The sequence below is a fragment of the Canis lupus genome, chromosome 14 (genome assembly GCF_048164855.1).
Source record: "Canis lupus baileyi chromosome 14, mCanLup2.hap1, whole genome shotgun sequence".
Taxonomy (NCBI): domain Eukaryota; kingdom Metazoa; phylum Chordata; class Mammalia; order Carnivora; family Canidae; genus Canis; species Canis lupus.
In genome coordinates, this window is record NC_132851.1 from 50,811,805 (window position 1) to 50,832,736 (window position 20,932).

A 20,932-nucleotide genomic window follows, 5' to 3' on the forward strand; every position below is an offset into this window, starting at 1 on the left:
TCTCACATCAGTGTCATTTGATCTTTTCTCATGTATGACTAGAATTACCCAAAGAATCTTTGTAGTCTCAGTCTGCTACCTAGAGGAATAAACCTGACTATCCGAATTCTGGAATCTGGGGATCTTAACATCAGCCTGTGTAAAACTTAATCCCGTTTTCGCTATGGCATTCCTTGTCTCAGCTGTGCCTAGTGCCCTCCAGTCCACAGAAGTCTGAACTAAAATCTGTTTTACCTTCACAAAAATTTAAGACTCAGCTATGCTATAGAAGGGGCAATTGCTTAGGTGCATAGAATAGATCTGATGGCCTAACTGCTTCTTGACTTTTAGCCAGTCTCCCTTTTTTTAGCCCCATTTTTACCCCCCACTTCTCCCTTCAAAAGTATCTGGTGCCACTAATTCCCTAACCTTTTGCATGGCTTTTTTAACATTGGTCACTTTGCTTCTCATCTTTCTTCAGTTTAGGATAAAATTTTCTTGATCTACTAAGTTAGTAGATCCATTTCCTTTACAGCTGACAAAAAGTTATTGCTGTTATCATTTTGTGCTTTTATTTTATTATTATTATTATTTTTTTAAGATTTATTTATTCTTGAGACATACACACAGAGAGGCAGAGACACAGGCAGAGAGAGAAGCAGGCTCCATGCAGGGAACCCAATGTGGGACTCGATCCCAGGACTCCAGAATCACAACCTGAGCCAAAGGGAGGCGCTCAACCACTGAGCCACCCAGGCATCCCTATGTCTATTTTCTTTATTCCCTTTACTGCTGTTTTTATTTTTCTTTATTTTTTTAAAGCTGTGGTAGATATTTTTAATTCAAGTATAGAAAAAATAGGATACCATTACTAAAAATATTTTTACAGCTGAACATATTTGGTTTTTTTGTTGTTTTTAAAGATTTTATTTATTCATGAGAGAGACACAGAGAGAGAGAGGTAGAGACAGGCAGAGGAAGAAGTAGGCTCCATGTAGGGAGCCCGAAGTGGAACTCGATCCTGGGTCTCCGGGATCAACCGCTGAGCCGCCCAGGTGTCCCACAGCTGAACATATTTGATTTAGAATCAAAAAACATATTGAACAAACTTTTTAGTATAACATTCAGCTACTTACTACTGTTTTTATACAGTTTCAGGGACACACCTTGTGATTAATCCACCTTGATTAGTCATCTTTAGCTGGACATATGATTGTATCAACTTCTCTAGTTAGAAATTACTATGGCTATAAATGAAAATGTAATTAAATTTATGTCAGGAATAGTACAGGTATTATCAGTGGAGTTTAGAAAAGGGAGAATAAGATGAGCAAGAATTTGGCAGTTTTTCTCTCTAGAGAATGGGAATATGGAAGATTTGTACATTCTGATCACTAGAATTGGTATAATCTTTTGAGGAAGAGTTTTACACTGCCCTTTGAAAATCCTGAAAACTGTTTCTCTTTCTCTTATGGCATCACTAGATAACCTAATTCTTTGCTAATTAAGCTTTCCTGATGTCAGAAAGGGAGCCCTGAGCAGTAGGCACAGGTCTTTTTTAGTTACTAGAGTAGAACTCTGTACCTAGAATACTACTACTATAACAGTTGACATTCATTGAGTATTTACTATGCACCAGGCACTGCCCCAAGCACTTTATCTATATTAACTTGTTGAATGCTCACATAAGATAGCTACTACTTATCACTCCCATCTTAATAGATAAGGATATTAATGTTAACATGAAGTACATTGAGCAATGTCACATAAGTGTTGGAGCTGCATAAATTGATTTATTAATACAAACTAATAAATTGGCCTTGTGATTTATGCTTGATTTTAGGGCAGTGAGGGGTCAAAGAGCCTGATGAATTCCAAGAATATTGGAAAAATGAAGCTTTTGGATCTATAAGCTAGTTAGTACTTCACTCAAGTGACACATACAATAGTACCATCCCATAACAGAAAGTCTGCCTGAGTAAATTATGTGGCCCCCAAGGAAGTTACTTTCTTAGATCTTATAAATACTGAATTTACTTATAACTTGATGTTTCATAAAATTATCTTTAGGTTTAAGGTTTTTTACTGCTTAAAGTTGTTAGAATAGTTAAAGTGTAAGGACAAAAGTGGCAGCTAGAAAATTATTTTTAAAAAAATTAACATACCTCAGGTTTGTCCAAGAACAAGTGCTTCTTTCCACTTGATCCTTGTTTTATTTCTGTTGCCTTTCTCTAAGAATTTAAGGGTTTACTGTATGTGAAAAAAACTTTGAAAAAGGTGAATTTCTTTGCAGATGAATCAGTGAAAAGAATGATAGATGATACATATAAAATACCTGTTCATGGTAGAGAAATACTACCTACCTCTTAATAATCACTTTACCACTCCATGAAAACTTATTCCACAGATCCTATTTTAAACAAGGATGATACAGTAGCGTTTTATTGTTTGTAGTTAACAGGACTTTTCTGAGTATGAAATAGTTTACTAAGGGCCCCTGCCTGGCTCAATTGATATAGTATGTGACTCTTGATCTTGGAGTCATGAGTTTGAGCCCATGTTGGATGTAGAGATTACTTTAAAAGAATCTACTAAGTGCTATTTTCATTATTAACTGACAGATTAAAATTCTTTTCTTTTCTGAACCAATAGGTCTTGGCTGTTCGACCATACTTTCCCCAGAAGGATCAGCTCAGTTTGCTGCTCAGATATTTGGATTAAACAACCATTTGGTATGGGCTAAACTTCGAGCAAGTATATTGAACACATGGATTTCCTTGAAACAGGCTGACAAGAAAATCCGAAAGGGCAATTTATAAAACATCATTGCTTTTTTTTTTTTTTTTGGTAGAAAAACTATACATTTCTTATTTAGTTTCAGAAAAAAATCAAGATGAAAAGTTTTTAAATCAATCAAAATAATAAAATTTACTAGTGAATAAACGCTTCTCCAGATTCATGGATCAGTAGACTAAATGGACATATTTACTAGTATTTCTTTAGAGGAAGTGAAATTATTAGAAAGACACTTAAAATCTCTTAGCTACTAAAAGGTCACTGTAAAAAAAATAAAAGGTCACTGTTAGGTAGTTAACATAATCAGATATATTTCTTAAATGCTAATAATGTCGTACCTATTACAGAGCTCTAAAGTTACTTGACCTTCTGTATCTCCGCCCATAAGTTTTAAAAAGTTAAAATGCTTAAATCTTAGAGTGATAAGAGCAATATAATCCTTTTACATTATGATCTTTATAAAATCCTAAGGGCGTGGTATTTTATTTGCAGTCAACATCTCAGAATAGATGTGTATTTATAGCTATAGACAGATGCTGTTTTGCTTTGCTTTTGTTTTTTGTTTAAGAAAAATTGAGATTGGTGTTGGGGGTAGGAAAGACACATGGAAATAAGATGAAGGGATACTGTCAAAGCCATGGATAAGGGACTTTTCTGAGAACTTATCTGATAAATGTCAGGGCAGTTTTCCATGGAAAAAAAGTAGAGTCAGCTTTGTCATTCCAAATGAAAGATTTAGTAAATCTTACTTAGCTGTAATAGGTACCTCTGTGGATCATAAAATTATTTTAATTCTGATAATACATGTTTTAGCCAAACTAACAATCCTCAGCCTACCATGATTTTCCAAAATTGGAATCTCCTAGTTGATAACCATACTAGTTTCTTATAACAATAGAAGTTTGGGCAGGGTACCCAGTAAGATTCACCTCTAAAGGAGTAGTTGTTACTGAGAGGTGTTAAAGTTTATCATCAATCTATAAACTGTTTGGAAATCACGGTTACATTATGCAGATAGATCACTAAACTTTAATCTGAATGTCTGTGAACCCCTTAAACTTCCATGTAAAATTTTATATATATGTTCATTTTATAGAAAGCAATCAGAGACACCTGGGTAGCTCAGTGGTTGAGCATCTGCCTTTGGTTCAGGTCATGGTCCTGGGGTCTCGGGATTGAGTCCTACATCAGGCTCCCTATAGGGAGTCTGCTTCTCCCTCTGCCTATGTCTCTGCCTCTCTCTGTGTCTCTCATGAATAAATAAAATTTTTTTTAAAAATCTATTTACTAGAGCTTCATTTTCACATTCTCCGTGAAGCCTTCCCAAATCCCTTCTAACTACAGTGGCTACTTACAGTTCTTTGTTGGATTAGAAGCTGCAAAAGAGGAGAAAATAAAAGCTTACACTTTATTTCCTCACATTGCCTTTTGCTGTGATGTGCTATGCCTAGCAGCCTTCTAGAGATGGGAGAATTGTAAAAATAACGTACTGCTTCATTCTTAGTTCACAAGAACACTTAAAAAGAGATGATTTTAACATCTTTAAACTTTGGCTTTGTGGCCTCTGAATAGTTATTGACTGCAATTTCAGTTCTTCTATCCCTCCCTAGCAAAACTCCACCTGCTTTAGTGCAGTACAGAAGTTTCAAACACCAATTTAGATAAGTGGATAAGACCATTTCAATGGTCATTATCAATTTTAGAGTATATCTCCAGTAGTGTCTTTTCAGTAATACCAGAGTAAATACTTGTTTGAAAGTACTTTAACTGTTACATTAACTTGTATAGAACTACCTAGTTTGGGGGATCCCTGGGTGGCGCAGCGGTTTGGCGCCTGCCTTTGGCCCAGGGCGCGATCCTGGAGACCCAGGATCGAATCCCACGTCGGGCTCCCGGTGCATGGAGCCTGCTTCTCCCTCTGCCTATGTCTCTGCCTCTCTCTCTCTCTCTCTCTCTCTCTCTCTGACTATCATAAATTAAAAAAAAAAAAAAAAAAAAAAAAGAACTACCTAGTTTGCCATCTGGGTGATTATACTTTCTTGGGGGCTTGTAGGTAAACAAACTGAGGAGGAAAAATTTGTCCAAGTAATATAGTACTTTGTATCATAAAGGCATGCTTACAATTGCTGTTGCTTTAAAGCCTTCTGAAATGTAAACACTGTAGCCAAATAAAAGACAAGTTGTGTGAAGCTTTATTCATTCATATATTCATGAGATACATACTTTGCCTGGTTTTATTTGAGGCCCTAAGATAACAGTACTGAACAGAAACAAGGCCCCCACTGTCAAAAAAATCTTATTGAGGATAACAAACCATAAAAGATGTATTAGGTAGAATTAGGGAAGTATAAGTGCATGTGAAGAATAACCAAAGTGATAGGATAGTGCTGGAGATAAGAGTAAGGTTTTTGCAGACAGCAGAGCAATGATGTAAAAGAGTGAGCCATGCAGAAACGTGGGGAAATGGGCAGCCCCAGTGGCTCAGTGGTTTAGCGCTGCCTTCAGCCCGGGGCCTGATCCTGGAGACGGGGGATCGAGTCCCATGTCGGGCTCTCTACATGGAGCCTGCTTCTCCCTCTGCCTGTCTCTGCCTCTTTCTCTGTGTCTCTCATGAACAAATAAATCTTGAAAGAAAGAGAAAGGAAGGAAGGAAGGAAGGAAGGAAGGAAGGAAGGAAGGAAGGAAGGAAGGAAGGAAGAGAAAGAAAAAGAAAAAGAAAGAAAGGAAAGAAAGAAAAGGAAGGAAGGAAGGAAAGAAAGAAAAGAAAGAAAGAAAGAGAAAGAGAAAGAAAGAAAGAAGAAAGAAAGAGAAAGAAAGGAAAGAAAGAAAGAAAGAAAGAAAAGAAAGAAAGAAAGAAAGAAGTGTGGGGAAATAACCAGACTAAGGAAGCAGGAGGTAAAACAGCTCTGCCTTTTTGAGGACCTGCAAATACTACCCTGATACTGTTAAGAGAATTGAGTCAACATATGTAAAGTATATCCTGATACCTGAATACATTATGTAATATCCCTTTGGCAGACTATAGAAGTTGGTATGAGTGAAACTGATTCACCATAAAATCCACCTCAAATTTAATATTCCCTTCAGCTGATTTCATTTCTGAACATAGGGGAGAAGGGCAGGGAATCAGCATAATGTGGCTTATCCAGAGTTCTTCAACCCACAGTTCTTGGGCAGCCAGAGTGAAATTGTTTTAGTGGTGCTTTTTTGCATTTAACTCCCCATGATCTCAAATTACTTGAGACTGAGTTGTTCATCTAGCATTGTGGTACAGTGAAAATAACAGTAGAATGGAAATGAAAAGATTTACCTGGGTACATCATTCTGAGCTTTAGTGGTTGTTTTTGTTTTTGTTTTTTTTAGCTTTAGTTCTTATCTGTAAAGTAGGACTAAATATTTCTCCTGCCTGTTTTTTTCAAAACATACATTGTCTAATATGGAGTAAGTGATCAAGGATTCTGAGTACACAAGGGAGGAAGAAATTAAAACAAGTACACATTGTGAACAAAAAGGAAGGTAGGTCTCTAACTCTTTGCACTCTATTCTCAATCCCTCTTACCTTAATTTTCATTGAATTTATTACCACTGAACACAGTGTGTATTTATTGCCTACCTCTTCCAAGTAGAAAATAAATTCCATGAGTACACGGAGTTCTTTTTGTTAATTATATCCCTAGGGAGCAGTATAATGCTGGACACCAACACAAAGCATTCAGTAAATATTTGTTGAATGAATAAATGTGCAAATTCCCATAGGTAGGGCAACATGGAACCACACGTAACTAATGTTAGAGGAGTATTACATGCAGGGGACTAAGGAGTGAATAACAAAAGATCTATGTGGGCTGGGGAGGTTGGAAAGCAGAGGCCATACCATCAAGGATCTTCCAGGATAGATAGGCTTTTGGATTTCATCCTGAGGGTACGAAAATGGCATCAGATAAAATGTTTACAAAAAGATCGCTCTGGAAGACTCCTCTCAAAAATGGCAGATAAAACCCACATTTTTATATCCTGTTTGCCACAAAACCTGATGAAAATGACTTAAGAAATAGAAACATGGGAATCTATACCGGAATTCTGAGGAACTTCTGGAAGCTACATAGTATGAGACCAGACTGATGCAAAACCCAAAACCGAATCCTTTTATAATGTTCTGAGAAGAGAATCACTTGACTAAAGTTGTCGTTCTTCACCTTGGGTAGGGTGGGGTGAGGCAGGGTAGGGCTGTTGCATGAAAACACCATTGGAGAATCCAAGGAAAGCTACAAAAACTTTTCTTTGAAAAATACACGCAAAATTTTGGGTATATCAGATGTCACTGGGAACTCCCTTAACCTGAAATCTAGGCATAGTTTGTAATGTGTGACAGTTTCACAGTCAAGGGAAGTCTGTAATGCTTTCCACGATTTTTACTAATTCACAGAGATCATATTCTCCAGAGATAGAGTTCACTAGACCAGTAGTTCTATTTTAACATGATACCATATTGAACAGACATGAAAGTGCCAGGCACCACTGGTCAACAACCACAAATTGGACATACCTTCTACCCTGAAGAAACTGAGATTAGAGAAAAAATTAGCAAAAACTCATGCTAAAAAGTTGAGTACCAACTATGTGCCAGGCAGTGGCTAGATCCTAGGGTACTGCAGTGAATAAACGTAAATAAGGTCCCTGGCCTCATGGAAATGATAGTCCATATCATTTCCGATGGGCTTCGGATCCCTGGGTGGCGCAGCGGTTTAGCGCCTGCCTTTGGCCAGGGGCGCGATCCTGGAAATCCGGGATCGAATCCCACATCGGGCTCCCGGTGCATGGAGCCTGCTTCTCCCTCTGCCTGTGTCTCTGCCTCTCTCTCTGTGTGTGACTATCATAAATAAAAATTAAAAAAAAAAAAAAAAAGAGATGGGCTTCAAATGGTGGGTGCTCAGAAGTGCTGAGCTATATTAGAAAATAAAGAGGCAGGCAGCCCGGGTGGCTCAGTGGTTTAGCGCCGCCCTCGGCCCAGGGCCTGAAGATCCCGGATCAAGTCCCATGTCGGGCTCCCTGCATGGAGCCTGTTTCTCCCCCTGCCTGTGTCTCTGCCTCTCATGTGTGTGTATCTCATGAGTAAATTTTTTTTTAAATCTTTTAAAAAAAGAAAGTTATGGGGCGTGCTACCTCGTCTGCAAGGTCAAAGTAACTTTTTAAAATCTGGAGAAATACTGAAGACTAAGAAGAATAGGATGTGGGGGAAAGAAGGGAAAGTAGCAGGAGTTAGTAGGATCTTGACAATGAGTCTGCGGAGTAGGCTTTCAACAGATGTCCTGTCGTTCTCAAGAGTACTCAACAGGTACTCTTCTGACAAACCTATCTTGATATTTAAGCTCTTACAAAAACTCCAAACCTATGGCTATGTATTACTTGAACTCCTGTAAATGCCAGGATGCATGAAGTATCTGTTATCCCCCAGAACAACAGTAATACTTTCCCTATTTTGGGCAGCCCGGGTGGCTCAGCGGTTTAGCGCCTCCTTCGGCCCAGGGCGTGATCCTGGGGACCTGGGATCGCGTCCCACGTCGGGCTCCCAGCATGGAACCTGCTTCTGTCTCCACCTCTCTCTGTCTCTCTCATGAATAAGTAAAATCTTAAAAACAAAAAAACAAAAACCTTTCCCTGTTTTACAGTCGGGAAACCTAGGGCTCTGATAAACAATTTGCTCACCGTCCAACACCTAGTGAGTCCCAGAGCCAGGAACTGAGCCCGGGCACTCTCACCCCTTACACGTCAATATCCTTTGGCCTATCCTTTGGCCGCGTTGCTGACTGTTCCTGAACTGGAGCCCAGAGAGCAGCGGCGGGTGGAGGGGTGGGTTCATCGAACGTGTTTTGCACTTGTGGGTTCTTTTTATCTTCTCTGCCAGAATTTTCCTCAGACCCAATCCCAGGTCTTTCTAATCATCTTTCAAGATCCTTTTCAAATACAATTCCTTTAGGAAGTATTCTCCAGCAGCCAAGAGAAGCCGTCTCTCTCCGTACTGCTTCACAGGCCTCCCTCAGGTTTCCAGTTAGTATTGTACCATCCCACAGACCGCCGGTCAGCTCCGCCTCGTGGGACGAGGGTGCTGCTTCGCCGGCAGGGCTAGTCCCGGAAACGCAGGCGGCTTTGAGCCAAAACCGTTTGGTGAACCCCTTCTCGGCCCCTTGCCGTAGTCCTACACCTCGTTCCTTCAGATCGGCTGGGGTAAGACGTATCGCCTCTATCCATGCAAACTTCGAGGAAAGAAACTAAGACCGCAAGCTCCGACACCACTTGAGGGACGAGGGCGCTTCCGACTCGAAAACGCTTAGCAACCACGGGCTTCCTCCGCCGCTGGGCCGCCGCCGGGATCCTCTTCCGGGGCAGAGGTCGTCCCGCCCCTCCCCGCGTCTCCTCCAAGATGGCGAGCGGCGGCAGCGGGGGGGTGTCGGTGCCTGCGCTCTGGAGTGAAGTGAACCGTTATGGCCAGAACGGCGACTTCACGCGCGCTCTCAAGACGGTCAACAAGAGTAAGTGTCGAGGCGGGCGCTGGGGCGGCCCCCGGCCGCAGGAAGGATGCGGCCGCCTCGGGGCGCGCGCGACCACCGCCGAGTAGACGCGGGGGTGGAAGATCCCGCCGCCCGCAGGCACCGGGGCCCGAACACACGGCGCGCGTGAGCCGCAGCCCCTCCGCTCCACCTGACCGGGCCTGGGGCCAGGGCTGCCTAGAGCCACGTGTACTTCCCTCTTTACCCACCGCGGGAAGCGACGGTGGAATTTAAAGAGACCGCAACCCCCTGCGCCTCTTTCAAACTGTTTTCTCGTCTCCTCCGTTTTTACTCCTTATTTCGCGGATATCTCACGTCGCCGCCTCTTCTCTTTTCCTTTTAGAGGAGTGATCAAGACAGTGTTGCTGAGGGAGCTTTTTCTCTTCGGCCGCCTCGGAGGGAGGAACCTGCTTAGGGACACGTAGTTGAGAAGCTGATGCTAACGAGGTGGAAGCTGCTGTGTAGACTCCGGGGAGAGGGGAAGGGGCTGGATCCGGATGTTAGGCCTGTCACTCTCATAGATACACTCTCTCTCCGGTGTCATCAGATCAGAAGATGTGTGTGTGTGTGTGTGTGTGTGTGTGTGTGTGTGTGTGTGTGAAAGCAGTGACATTCGCAATAACGTGGCAAGAAAAGTTTGGCCTGGTTTGGTTTGGTTTGGTTTGGTTTTGACCCCTGATAATCTCGAGTCAACTGCCTTTGGTGTGAAGTTTACTCCTTGCATTCATTTATCCTTTACTGTGTAACTGCCATAGGGCCATGCTCTTTAGTGCTCTCTGTCCTGCCGAATTCTTCTTTACCGAACATGCAGCCTATATTTGGTAGATTCGAAAAAGTGATTACCGAGACCGGGTTTGGCTGTTTAAGGCAGTAATAACATACAAAGTGTGTCAGTAGCATACAGGATTGTATAAATAATTTTCAGTATCCTATTGTTCACGTAAAGAAGTAGTGATTGTGCCACAGTGCACTTGGGTGATTTCAGACATTAAGGAAAATAGCTACTTACTGGAGTTCATTTGATTCTTAAACTTGTTTTGAATTAACTTTTAGCCTTTAGCTAAACCTGCAACCAGTATCATTCAGTAGCAGTGTAGTAAGTATTTTGCAGGAATTATGTATTTATTTATTTATTTATTTTTAATTATTGTTTTTTTTTTTTTTAATTTATGAGAGAGAGAGGCAGAGACACAGGCAGAGGGAGAAGCAGGCTCCATGCACTGGGAGCCCGACGTGGGATTCGATCCCGGGTCTCCAGGATCGCGCCCTGGGCCAAAGGCAGGCGCTAAACCGCTGCGCCACCCAGGGATCCCTTGCAGGAATTATTTAATCAGCACTTTTGTTCCCCCGATTTATCAATATATATTTTCTTAATTGGGAAAGATTCATTATGACTCTTACATAGAATTGGGTTCCTAATGTTCCCCAGGGGTAAAGGGAATGATTGTGGTCACTTTGACACTGAACAGCTGTTTAGCTTTGAAACTTTGCCGCCTGAGTCCTTCCCTGTCTTCTGACGGTTGTCTTAGATGAAAGGGGAAATTTTGAATGGTTTTTGAAAATACTGCCAGCAAGATAAGTTGCATTCGTATACTTCACAGCTTATGGATTTTTCTAAAGTATTCTTATTTAATCTTAATAACTTTCATACTCGTTTTGCAGATCAAAAAACTGACATTTGGCAGTGAAATGATTTGCCCGAGACCTAAAGACAGTAATGACAAGCTTATGCTCAAACCTAAGTCATTTGCTTCCAAATTCTACGTGAATTTTTTTTTTCTCTGTGAACTAATGAAATAATGTAGGATGTAGCATGTGTCCTAAGGTGGAAAAGCTGGATAAAATAGCTTCTCTTTTCTTTATTTCATTATTTTAAAAAAATTGGGGGTGGGGGAATCCCTGGGTGGCTCAGCTGTTCAGGGCGTGATCCTGGAGTCCCAGGATTGAGCCTCGCGTCGGGTTCCCTGCATGGAGCCTGCTTCTCCCTCCGCCTGTGTCTCTGCCTCTCTCTCTCCCCACCCCCCCATGAATAAATAAATAAAATCTTAAAAAAAAAAAAGTTTTTGTTTGTTTGGTTTTTTTGGTACATGCATCTAGGGAATCTATCTCATTAGAAATCTTACTAATTTGTAACTGTCTTTTTGCCACTTCTTAAGTTAAAAATGAAGATCAGTCTTTTTTTTTTTAACATTTCAACTAATTGTTGTTGCTGCAATAAAATGTAAATGTCCCTTCTTGTTCTCTAGTACTGCAGATCAACAAGGATGATGTAACTGCCTTACACTGTAAAGTGGTATGCCTTATCCAAAATGGAAGTTTCAAGGAAGCCTTGAATGTCATCAATACTCATAGTAAAGTGTTGGCCAAGTAAGTGATTTAGTTAGTTGTTTGTGCAGTTATTAGAAATATGGCTACCATCGCTATAACCATTTCCATGTTTTTTTCCCTTCACTATTCAGTGATTTTTTAATCACTTTTTTTCCATTTTTGCTTAGCAATAGTATCTTTGTTCTTTTCTGCCTTAGGGAGCCTTTTTCTTTATCTGTCTTTCCTTGGAACCACTAAGAAGCAGGTAAACTACTGAAGGATATGGGGCATAATGAATTCTTGGAGGCCATAAGAACAACTCAGAAGCTTAATTTAAAAAGAAAAGTAAAAAGGCAGAGGGACTAGAACATGTAGGGTAGGGATATATAAGTAGAACCTTTAGGATGGTGTGGCAATCTTAGCCTGATCTCTGTGCCTACCTCCTTTGAGAATTGTTGAGGTAGGATTTTAGGCCAAGATTGTTCAGTGTCAGAGTTCTTTAGCAGTCTTTAGAATATATAACATTTGTTGTTGTTCATCTTTTTCACTTATTTCATTTATTATTTCATGAAATGTGAATTTATATTCTAAATTGTTACTGTAATTTGATTTTTCTTTACAGTCATGCCTAAACCCCCGAAGAAATGTGTATAAAATAAAGTTTTTTTGCAGCATATTTACTCTTTTGTGAAATACTGGTTTATAAAGCAGTGTACAGTTGACCATTGAACATCTCAGGAGTTAGGGGCACCAATCCTCCACACAGTCGAAAATCTCTGTATAAGTTTCAACTCCTCAGAAACTGTACTGGGAGCCTACTATTGACTGGAGGCCTGACAGATGACATAAACATATTTCTATATGCATTATGTACTGTATTAAAGTAAGCTAGAGGAAAGAAAATGATACTAAGAAAATCATAAGAAAGAGAAAATACATCTAAGATAGTATATCATATTAAAAAAACTACATATAAGTGGACTCATGCAGTTCAAATCCATGCTCACAGGTCAACAACTATATAGTATGCTTTTTGTATAAGAAAAGGAGGATATGGGGATCCCTGGGTGGCGCAGTGGTTTGGCGCCTGCCTTTGGCCCAGGGCGCGATCCTGGAGACCCGGGATCGAATCCCACGTCAGGCTCCCGGTGCATGGAGCCTGCTTCTCCCTCTGCCTGTGTCTCTGCCTCTCTCTCTCTCTCTCTCTCTGTGACTATCATAAATAAATAAAAAAAAAAAAAAAAAAAGAAAAGGAGGATATAAGAATTTATATGTGGGGGCACCTGGGTAGCTCTGTGGTTGAGCATCTGCCTTTGGCTCAGGTGGTGATCCCAGGATCCTGGGATTGAGTGCCGCATCAGGCTCCCTGCAGGGAGCCTGCTTCTCCCTCTGCCTGTGCCTCTGCCTCTTTCCCTGTCTCTCTCATGAATAAATAAATAAAATCTTTAAAAAAAATTATATGTGTATTTTCCTGTATTTGCAAAAATAAACATTAGCTGGAGAAACTGAATAAAAATAGTCATTTGTAGGAGGTAAAGGGGAGCGGGGTAGATGTGAATAACAATGGGAGTAAAACTTAGAGTTCTAGGTCTTTTTGATTTTGGAGTAGTTTGAGCCATATTTATACAGATAGATTGAAAATCATTTAAACCTTTACTGAAAAGGGATACCTGGGTGGCTCAGTCTGTTAGTGTCTGCCTTCTGCTCAGGTCATGTTCCCAGGGTCCTAGAATCAAGTCTCCCTGTCGAGCTCCCTGCCGGGTGGGGAGTCTGCCCCTAGGTCTCTTTCTGCCCCTCCTGCTTGTGTGCATGTGTGCTTTCTCTCTTTCTCTCTCAAATAAATAAAATATTTTTTAACAAACCCACTTTACTAAAAATAAAAGAAGTAAAAGGGATTCTGCTTTCTAGTAAACATATTTATACTACCATATGTTGAATTTTGGTCATTTTGTGACATAGGTAGATTTGCAAATAATTTTTAGGCTAGTAAATAAAAGGTATTGTCATTTTGCTTGATAAATATTTTCCTCATGAATTATGGTTAAAACTCCAAAATGAGTATCAACTGTCACATTAATGTAGATGAGTTAAGTCAGTATAAATAGGTAGTGATTTTGTAGTTGTGTGTTTACCAGTAGTTTGGTTGGTTTCAAGTACTATGTTTTTTTAAGATCTTAGTTACCTTTTCTTTGCTATTCATTTGATTCTTGAACACATTTAAAGCAGCTTTATATGGCTTATTATTTAATTAGTAGATTTAAGAAACTTCTGTAATAACCCATTTAAAATAGTGTTCAGGAGTGTCTGGCTGGCTCAGTCGGTGAAGCACACAACTCTTGATCTTGGGGTTGTGAGTTCGAGTCCCACGTTGGGTGAGGAGATTACTGAAAAACAAAACCTTGAAAAAAATAAAATAGTGTTCAGGTTGTTTTTCTATCTAAGACAATTAGTTATTTAGCTGATTCATTATTTCATTCTTAAATGTTTGTTTCAAAAGTCCAGTAATTTTAAGACTATCCACAAAAGCAAGAGAAACAAGGGAAATGGATGTAATATTTTCTCTGCCACTTGTGAACTAATTTTCAGGCATTGCTAAACTTTGTCAGTTTCCTTATCTGTTGTTAATGGAGGTTAAATGACTTAATATAAGTCAGGTGCTTACAGCAGCATCCAGCATATAGTGTGTGCTCTGCAGTGTTAGCTAATGATCAGATACTGGTTTTTTTCTTTTGCAGTAACTCGCTTTCTTTTGAGAAGGCATATTGTGAGTACAGGCTGAACAGAATTGAGAATGCCTTGAAGACAATAGAAAGTGCCAATCAGCAGACAGACAAACTAAAGGAGCTTTATGGACAAGTGGTAATTACTGCTTTAAAATACCTGTTGACAATCATCCTCGGTGAGCATGACTGTACCTATAAGGAGCAGGGATGAGGAACCTCAGCCCATCCTGATGCTCCACAAAACTTGCCACCAAACCAATTCTTGAGGTTTGAACATATTCCCTCTTCTTGATCTTCACACAAACAGTTGCATATGTAGTATTCTATGAATAAATTACTCCTTCAGGGTAATTAGAAACTTAAAAACATCCTATGAAATTTTGACTTTTTCGTTGGAAAGATGAAGGCCAGTGGGTTATATTTACACAGTTTTGAAATTGTATTTCTTTCTAGTTTTAAACACATTTTGTTTAAGGTTAAAATAAAGTAAATAATGATAAGAATTTGGATGACTTCAGCTACTTTGAAATCCATAAAAATATTTTATTCTGAAAGAGTTGGAGGCATATAAGTAAGCCTAAGGTAAAAATAGAGCTATTAATGATGAGAGTACAGAAATGTTTTATTAGAACTAGCAAAACCCTCTCAAAGATTTTTAAAATGTCAGTAAGAGCAATTAATGAATTAAATGTATTCTCAAGAGATAGTAGGAGTTTTAACAATACATACTGGTTGGAGAAAGATTTGAACAAGTTCATGGATTATAAGTTTATAAAGAACTTTTAAAGTAAGCTTGGGAAATTTAGGGTAAATTCCAAATTTAAGGCAAATTTTGAGATTGATGAAGGGTACCAGTCCCTGTCATATATAGCTGACTTGACATAATATACCAAGAGTGACAGTTCTTACTGCCCTTTGAGAACAACTTGAATGAAATAAGCAGGAATTATGTTTTGTGTACTTGACACTAACCCTATACTAGCTGGTTTCTGGGAAAGAGAAAATAAGATTAAATACTGCAAACTCCTAGGAAATATTAAGTCCTTTTGTTAACATCTAGTTTTGTTCCCGTTCACTGGGGCTTAATAATCATTTTATGGATAGGAAAATTTTTTCATTGTAAGTCAGATTTAGGGCAGCCCAGGTGGCTAAGATGTTTAGCACCGCCTTCAGACCAGGGCGTGATCCCGGAGACCCATCCCTGCTTCTACCTCTGCCTGTGTCTCTGCCTGTCTCTCATTCTGTGTCTCTCATGAATAAATAAATAAATCTTTAAAAAAAAAAACAAAAACAAAAAAAAAAAACTCGGGTTTAGCTAACAGCATGATTTCTTTGGAAAGATTTTCTTTCACAACTCACATAGGCACTTACCTAACCTAAAAAAGGAGGTAAATATAATGACTTTTCTATCTGAATCATGACCACAAATCTAGTGGAGATTCATTTATTGCAAGTTTTTGAAAGTATTAGTAGCACACAGAACTAATTGAAAATTTGTAAAGAAAAACCTGTTGATTGCCCATATCATGCTGAATTAGATTTCCTACTTAGTGATTCAAAAAAGGGTTTGTATGATGTCTTCTCCTCTGATCTTTTACTTGCTATCTTTCTCCCTAGTTATACCGGTTAGAACGCTATGATGAATGCTTAGCAGTATATAGAGATCTCGTCCGAAACTCCCAAGATGATTATGATGAAGAGAGAAAGACAAACCTTTCAGCAGTTGTTGCAGCTCAAAGCAATTGGGAAAAAGTGGTTCCAGTGAGTATCTCTGTATATCCGCAGAGCTATAAAACAGTATTCTTGTCTAGTGTCTGACTGGTATTTTGCTCCATGACAGGAAAACTTGGGCCTCCAAGAAGGCACACATGAACTATGCTACAATGCTGCATGTGCACTGATAGGACAAGGCCAGCTGAGCCAGGCAATGAAAATCCTACAAAAAGCTGAAGGTTGGAAGTTTATTAAAATTCTGTGTAATTGTAATGTGCATATAGCTTAAAACAGTATTTCCAGAAACTGCATTTGATTTTTGTGAGGTTTATTAACAGAAATTACTGATTCAGTGGGAATTTCTCACAATTCATCTCATCTTTCTCTTAGCATTTTAACATGTCTCTCCCCTATTTCTATCTAATCCCTAAGCCAGAGTACTTGTCCATTTTCATCCACACCAGACCTTAATTTTTTGAAGGTTTTTTAATAAGTTGCTATGAATATTAAATGTAAATTGAGTTAATGTCAAGCATTTACAGCAGTACAGGGCATATAATATAAGCATCTAATAAATATTGGTAATTATTAAACTGGTACTCAAATATAGTGATAATTTGCTGTGCCTATGTGTGTATGTGCATGCATACACATACATTATTTATATTGATAACACTATTCAAGCACAGTTTAACTCCATATAGTATGTTTTCATATACAACATTTACATGCTTTGAAGCTTTTAATTAAGAAAAAAGAAAAATAGTCTTACTAGCTTATGTCTGGTTTTAACTCTAAGAACATATAAACTTTTCTTCTGCATACATATGTTCCTGGAATACAGGGATATAGTGATATAGGGACTGTGGTGATGGTGAGGAGGAAAAAAAGGTGAAGCAGGGTCAATTCTAAATGTTGAAGGTTAAAATAAAAACAAGTTAGGGCAGCCCAGGTGGCTCAGCGGTTTAGTGCCATCTTCAGTCCAGGATCACATGCAGGATGTGATCCTGGAGACTCAGGATCGAGTCCCACATCAGGTTCCCTGCATGGAGCCTGCTTCTTCCTCTGTCTGTTTCTCTGCCTCTCTCTCTCTATCTCTGTGTGTGTGTCTCGTGAATAAATAAATAAAAATCTTTTTAAAAAAAGAAAAGAGCATTGTGAGAAGAAAAATATGTTTGAGAATTATAATAGCTTGATTATACCCAGTGTTGACAGTAATATGGAAAAGGACACTCTTATACACAGAAGTTTTGAGTATAAAAGTAATACCAACTTTACATTGGGCAGTTTGGTGATGTGTGGCATATTTTAAAATTTGCATACCCTTTGATCCAAGGATTTCATTTTAAGGAAATAAAGTAATTAATAATTAGATAAATGAAATTAATTGTAAGGAAATACTTAAATTCATATATATTTTTATGAATGGTAATTAAAGGGATGGTCATAAGAAAAAAATTGGAAACATGAGTTTCTGCCCTATAAGAGGATTGGCTAAGTTTTGCCATTACCACAAAATAGATTGCCATACAGTCATTTAAAATAAAAATGTAGATCTAGGGGCTCCTAGGTGGCTCAGTTGGTTAAGGGTCCTATTCTTGGTTTTGGCTCAGATCATGATCTCATGGTTTGTGGGATCCAGCCCTGCATGGACTCCATGCCTAGTGAGGAGTCTGCTTCTCTCCTCCCTTTCTCCTTCCCTCCCTCCCTCCCTGCATGGACTCCATGCCTAGTGAGGAGTCTGCTTCTCTCCTCCCTTTCTCCTTCCCTCCCTCCCTTCCTCCCTGTCTCTTTCTGAAATAAATAAATCTTTTTTTTTAAAGAGAGCCTTGATTAAAAATATAATAATAATGTAGATCTGTATTTATTATAACATTAAGATGTCCAAAATATATTAAATGGAGAAGAGAGGCTTCATGGCACTTTCATTTCTAAAGCAAGTGTGCATTTGCATTTAAAAATAGTAATGGAGGGATCCCTGGGTGGCGCAGCGGTTTGGCGCCTGCCTTTGGCCCAGGGCGCGATCCTGGAGACCCCGGGATCGAATCCCACGTCGGGCTCCCGGTGCATGGAGCCTGCTTCTCCCTCTGCCTGTGTCTCTGCCTCTCTCTCTCTCTCTGCCTCTCATGAATAAATAAAATCTTAAAAAAAAAAAATAATAATAATGGAAATGCTAACAGTGGTTATCTCTTGATGGTGGGATTATTGTCTTTGTTTTACTACTTTTTTGTCATTGAGTTTTTGCAATCAACATTTTATTTTATTTATTCATTCATGAGAGAGGCAGAGATTACAAATGAAAGAAAAATGCCAGAGAACTAGAATGGTCAGGGACTGGAAGTATTTATGTAACGTAATTGATGCTAATAATTTCCAAATTTGCTTATTATTAAAATTATCTTGAGATCTTCTGCCTAAAAATTTAATTCTTTTTTTTTTTTTTAAGATTTTATTCATGAGAGATACAGAGGCAGAGACATAGGCAGAGGGAGAAGCAGGCTGCATGCTGGGAGCCCAGTGTGGGACTCCATCCTGGGACTCCAGGATTGCACCCTGGGCCAAAGGCAGGCGCTAAACTGCTGAGCCACCCAGGCATCCCAAGAATTTAATTCTTACTTCTCAGAATGGTGAAAAAAATGGGAATTACCCTGCAATATTAATTTTAAAATCATTTTTTCCTATAGATCTTTGCCGCCGTTCATTATCAGAAGATTCTGTAAGTATTCTACTGTCGTTAAACCCAAATTTTACACTTCTAATATAAATTTATAGGGTGTTATTTATTGACTTGTTGAGATAGATGATGATTTATTAAATGTAAATCATAGTAAAAATCTTCTTGATCCTTATTTGATGGAGTCTCAGGCTGGGAAATTACAATACCAGAATTTTTATATGCCTTATACATTTTATTTTAAATTTATATTAATATAAATTTATTCTCTAATTTAGATGTACGGCTCAGGTCTTTGAATATGGGTCCTTTCATAGAATTTCATGCATATTTCTTAAATGAACCACATAATCCAGCAGTCTTGATTTCCAATTGCCTTAAAGACACTTGTGAAGTAGTGTCATTACAAAATCCTTATACTTGTTACCCTTTTCACCAATATTTTATTGTTTTCTGGCTCACACCTGTTTACACAGTAATTTACTTTTGGAATCACCTTTATCTGATTCCCAAATTTTAACAAACTGACTCTAAGGGAAGTTTTCTGAAAATTTATGTTGTCTATAAGATTGTGTATCTTTGGAATGTTTGGAATACTTGAAAGATATGGAGATCAATTTTTGGAGCATTTACAAGGGAAAAAAGTTTCTTTTTCTACTTAGGATGGGACTGAGGAAGACCCACAGGCAGAACTGGCCATCATTCATGGGCAGATGGCTTATATTCTGCAGCTTCAAGGTCGTACAGAGGAGGCGTTGCAACTTTATAATCAGATAATAAAACTAAAGTAAGTTATTAATACGAAGTGCCTTTTATAGGGGATGAAGTCTCTTTTTAAAGGTTTGTTTCTTTTTGACTGTTGCTTATTGTTCACAGGCCAACAGATGTGGGATTGCTAGCAGTGATTGCAAATAACATCATTACTATTAACAAGGTATGGGATATCCATGGCTTTCTTACATTTTACATTGAAAACATATTACCTCCGTTTCTTTCTAGGTTGACTTCTTTTTTCCCTGACACAGTCCAATTGTAGCAAAATTACAATCACAATTTAACTTTCATAATGATGATTCTGTAAGCTATGTTCAAGTAATAAAACTTTTTTGCAGTTACAGGCTCTGGACTATCTTACCCTTTTCCCAGTTTCTGATAATATCGAGAATCTATATATTGAAAAATAAATTGTTTGTGGACTTCTAAACTAAGCATGTGTATGTTTTAAGTGTCTTTTTCACCTAGTGATCCTGAATACAAGTTTCCTATATATAATTTTTTTCTTTCCAGTGGTTTTCATTTTGGGGGAGGGGAGACATGGACAGATTCTCTTTCTCTACCCACCTCCAAACCACATGTAAAATATTACAAGTATATATAAATGATCCTAAAGAATACTATACTAGTAAAATTAACCAACATTTAGAACATTGTTTTAATGGAAGAACATCTGAAGTTCAGATTTGAAATTCAATTCAGTAGAAAATAAGAAAAGTTAACATTTGATTTCTTTTGATAAGCTGTCTGATTTTTCAAGTGCCATCTTATTTCATCTTCTGAATTATATTTTTAGGTGGTAGTACTTATCTCTAATTTGTAGGAATATAATCTGAAGCTGGAAGGAGTTAAGTAATTTATATAAAGTCACAGCCTGTTAGACGTAGAACTTTGATTCAGATTCTAGTCTCTGACTCCTTCATGGCACCTCTCTCCTCTTACAGCAGAAATTCAGATGGTCCCCAGAGATGAGATAATAGCATTAGAGACTAGTAGTTATAGGATGTTGCAGGCCATTGGCATAGTTTAGTTTTCCAAAAATTGATTCTGGTGTTTAAATCTTAGCAGCATTATATACCTGCATGTGTTTATGAATTATTTGAAATGCGGGCAGCCCCCGTGGCGCAACGGTTTAGCGCCACCTGCAGCCCCGGGCGTGATCCTGGAGACCCTGGATGGAGTCCCACGTCAGGCTCCCTGCATGGAGTCTGCTTCTCCCTCTGCCTGTGTCTCTGTCTCTCTCTCTCTGTCTCTATGAATAAATAAATAAAATCTTTAAAAAAAAATGAATTATTTGAAATGCCAGTGAGGATAAATTCTTTTTACCTGATAAAATTATGAAGGACAGCATGTGAAACACAAAATATCTTAATCTTTTGTAATTATATACAGAAATTTTTTTAGTTAACGGACTTTTT

At 38.7% G+C, this 20,932-nt stretch overlaps 2 protein-coding genes and 1 long non-coding RNA gene across 24 annotated transcripts in view; 2 read left to right on the plus strand and 1 right to left on the minus strand.

The window, feature by feature from the left end:
* LOC140604105 (bifunctional phosphoribosylaminoimidazole carboxylase/phosphoribosylaminoimidazole succinocarboxamide synthetase) overlaps positions 1–4,058 on the plus strand; it is a 386,988-nt gene extending 382,930 nt beyond the window's left edge. For all 22 annotated transcript variants that reach the window (XM_072775131.1, XM_072775137.1, XM_072775133.1 and 19 more), the window contains one exon: positions 2,632–4,058. In XM_072775131.1, the coding sequence (XP_072631232.1) occupies positions 2,632–2,798 (167 nt within the window). In that variant the 3' untranslated portion in view covers positions 2,799–4,058. The remainder of the gene's footprint in view (positions 1–2,631) is intronic.
* LOC140604114 (uncharacterized) lies at positions 858–2,815 on the minus strand. Its single transcript, XR_012007140.1, has 2 exons — positions 2,145–2,815; positions 858–1,045 (listed from the first exon to the last, which is right to left on the minus strand). It is a non-coding gene; the product is annotated as an uncharacterized lncRNA (long non-coding RNA).
* A 5,087-nt stretch (positions 4,059–9,145) lies between the features above and the next one.
* The window catches only part of SRP72 (signal recognition particle 72), a 29,771-nt gene continuing 17,984 nt past the window's right edge, over positions 9,146–20,932 (plus strand). The window contains exons 1-8 of the mRNA XM_072775162.1: positions 9,146–9,305; positions 11,570–11,690; positions 14,366–14,489; positions 15,971–16,114; positions 16,194–16,305; positions 18,751–18,782; positions 19,403–19,527; positions 19,617–19,674. Of these exons, the coding sequence (XP_072631263.1) occupies positions 9,197–9,305; positions 11,570–11,690; positions 14,366–14,489; positions 15,971–16,114; positions 16,194–16,305; positions 18,751–18,782; positions 19,403–19,527; positions 19,617–19,674 (825 nt within the window). The 5' untranslated portion in view covers positions 9,146–9,196. The remainder of the gene's footprint in view (positions 9,306–11,569; positions 11,691–14,365; positions 14,490–15,970; positions 16,115–16,193; positions 16,306–18,750; positions 18,783–19,402; positions 19,528–19,616; positions 19,675–20,932) is intronic.